Source organism: Fragaria vesca, unplaced genomic scaffold, assembly GCF_000184155.1.
Source record: "Fragaria vesca subsp. vesca unplaced genomic scaffold, FraVesHawaii_1.0 scf0510084, whole genome shotgun sequence".
NCBI lineage: Eukaryota > Viridiplantae > Streptophyta > Magnoliopsida > Rosales > Rosaceae > Fragaria > Fragaria vesca.
The window spans coordinates 1-1,402 of record NW_004440559.1 but is presented as its reverse complement, the minus strand read 5'-3'; the positions used below and the strand labels follow the sequence as shown (position 1 = coordinate 1,402).

General features: G+C 45.7%; 1 protein-coding gene across 1 annotated transcript; it reads right to left on the bottom strand.

The window, feature by feature from the left end:
- Nucleotides 1–4: 4 nt before the first annotated feature.
- On the bottom strand, nucleotides 5–1,079 carry LOC101302608 (UDP-glycosyltransferase 74F2-like; the record flags this gene model as incomplete). The annotated part of the gene is made up of 2 exons (XM_004309239.1): nucleotides 423–1,079; nucleotides 5–337 (listed from the first exon to the last, which is right to left on the bottom strand). Coding segments are annotated over exons 1-2 (990 nt in total), but the record flags the coding sequence as incomplete, so codon positions are not given.
- Nucleotides 1,080–1,402: the final 323 nt, after the last annotated feature.

Here is a 1,402-nt window from a genome sequence, read left to right as displayed (position 1 = left end):
ACAACCCTTTCTCGGCCGTCTCTTCTTTGAACTTATCGGGAAGCTTTGCCTCTTCTGAATCCCTGACCACCCACAAGAAGTGGAAGTTAGTTGCCTTCAACCCCAAGGCAAGTTCCTTCATTTGCTTGTCACTTAGATTGGCTATACTACCAAAGGCTACGTACACGACGGAGCCTGCCGGCTTGGTATTGAGCCAGTCGGTGCAAACCGAGTAGTCTGTCTTGAACAGATGAACCCCATAATCCTTGTCGTCTCTGATGCTATTGTCCAAGTATGCAGATGGAATCGTTGGCCCTATTGTCAGCATTGGACAAACTTGAGACATCGAATCCACCACCTGCAGACGTACCATTCGTATCAAATTAAATCAAATGCTACTATATTTTCATTTCTTGAACAAAACTAGCTAGTAACTTCCGTACCTCCTCCTCTAACTTGTAGAAAGTGTTGGCGAAGATGAAATCAGCTTTGTCGGTATTAGAGAATTGGTTCAACACCATCTCAAAGTAAGCTGGATACGAGCCCGGGACAGAAAAGAAGGACGGCATATCTTGACGCTCAAGAATATGCAGTCCGAGAGGAAGATTATTAGGGCAAGAAGCTGGACTCCTAAGCAGTCCAGGACGATGATGCTCAATATAGTAAGTGTAATTAACGGTGCAGGTTTGAGTAAAGAAGGCAGCCGTGGCTAGACCAAAATCTTTGGCTACATCCAAAGCCCAAGGCAAGAAGGGGTCATAAATTATGCAGTCAATAGGGTTTGGTGTTGCCTTGTGCCTTGTAATGATCTCGGCCACGGATTTGGAACCCACGGCTTGTAACCGGGACAGATAGGCGGCGATGCTTTCAGCTAGGGCAAAGCCGCCGTCATCATACCCATCGGATATGGTCTCAAGTTGGACGGAGCCTGCCGATTTGGGTAGGTTCAATGAGTTGGCGATGAAGACGGTGTTGGCTAGAGTCACCTTGAGGCCCTTAGAGGAGGCTAGGCGTTTGGAGAATTGGAGTAGTGGGTTTATGTGGCCTTGAGCGGGATAAGGAATTGCTAAAACGTGAGCTCTGTAGCCACTGCTTGCCATTGCCTCTGTTTCTCTACCTCTATGATCTTGTTATTGCCACTTTTTATATAACGGACCTTGGTCGATCCCATTCCCGGCCACAATAACAGATATGGTTAGTGACTGGGATTTTAGATTTAGTCAACAATAAAGGCTTGCATGCATGCATGCATGGCTGTTGCGTCTAGCAATTTTCCAAAAATAACAAAAAAAACAATATAATATATACTTGTGGAGTAGCTAGGGAATTGGAATTTGTCATTCCTTTTTTCTGTTTTATCCTTCCTTTAATTTCTGGCCGTCTCACACAGAGCACACCAGCAGGACCAGGACAGCACTCACAG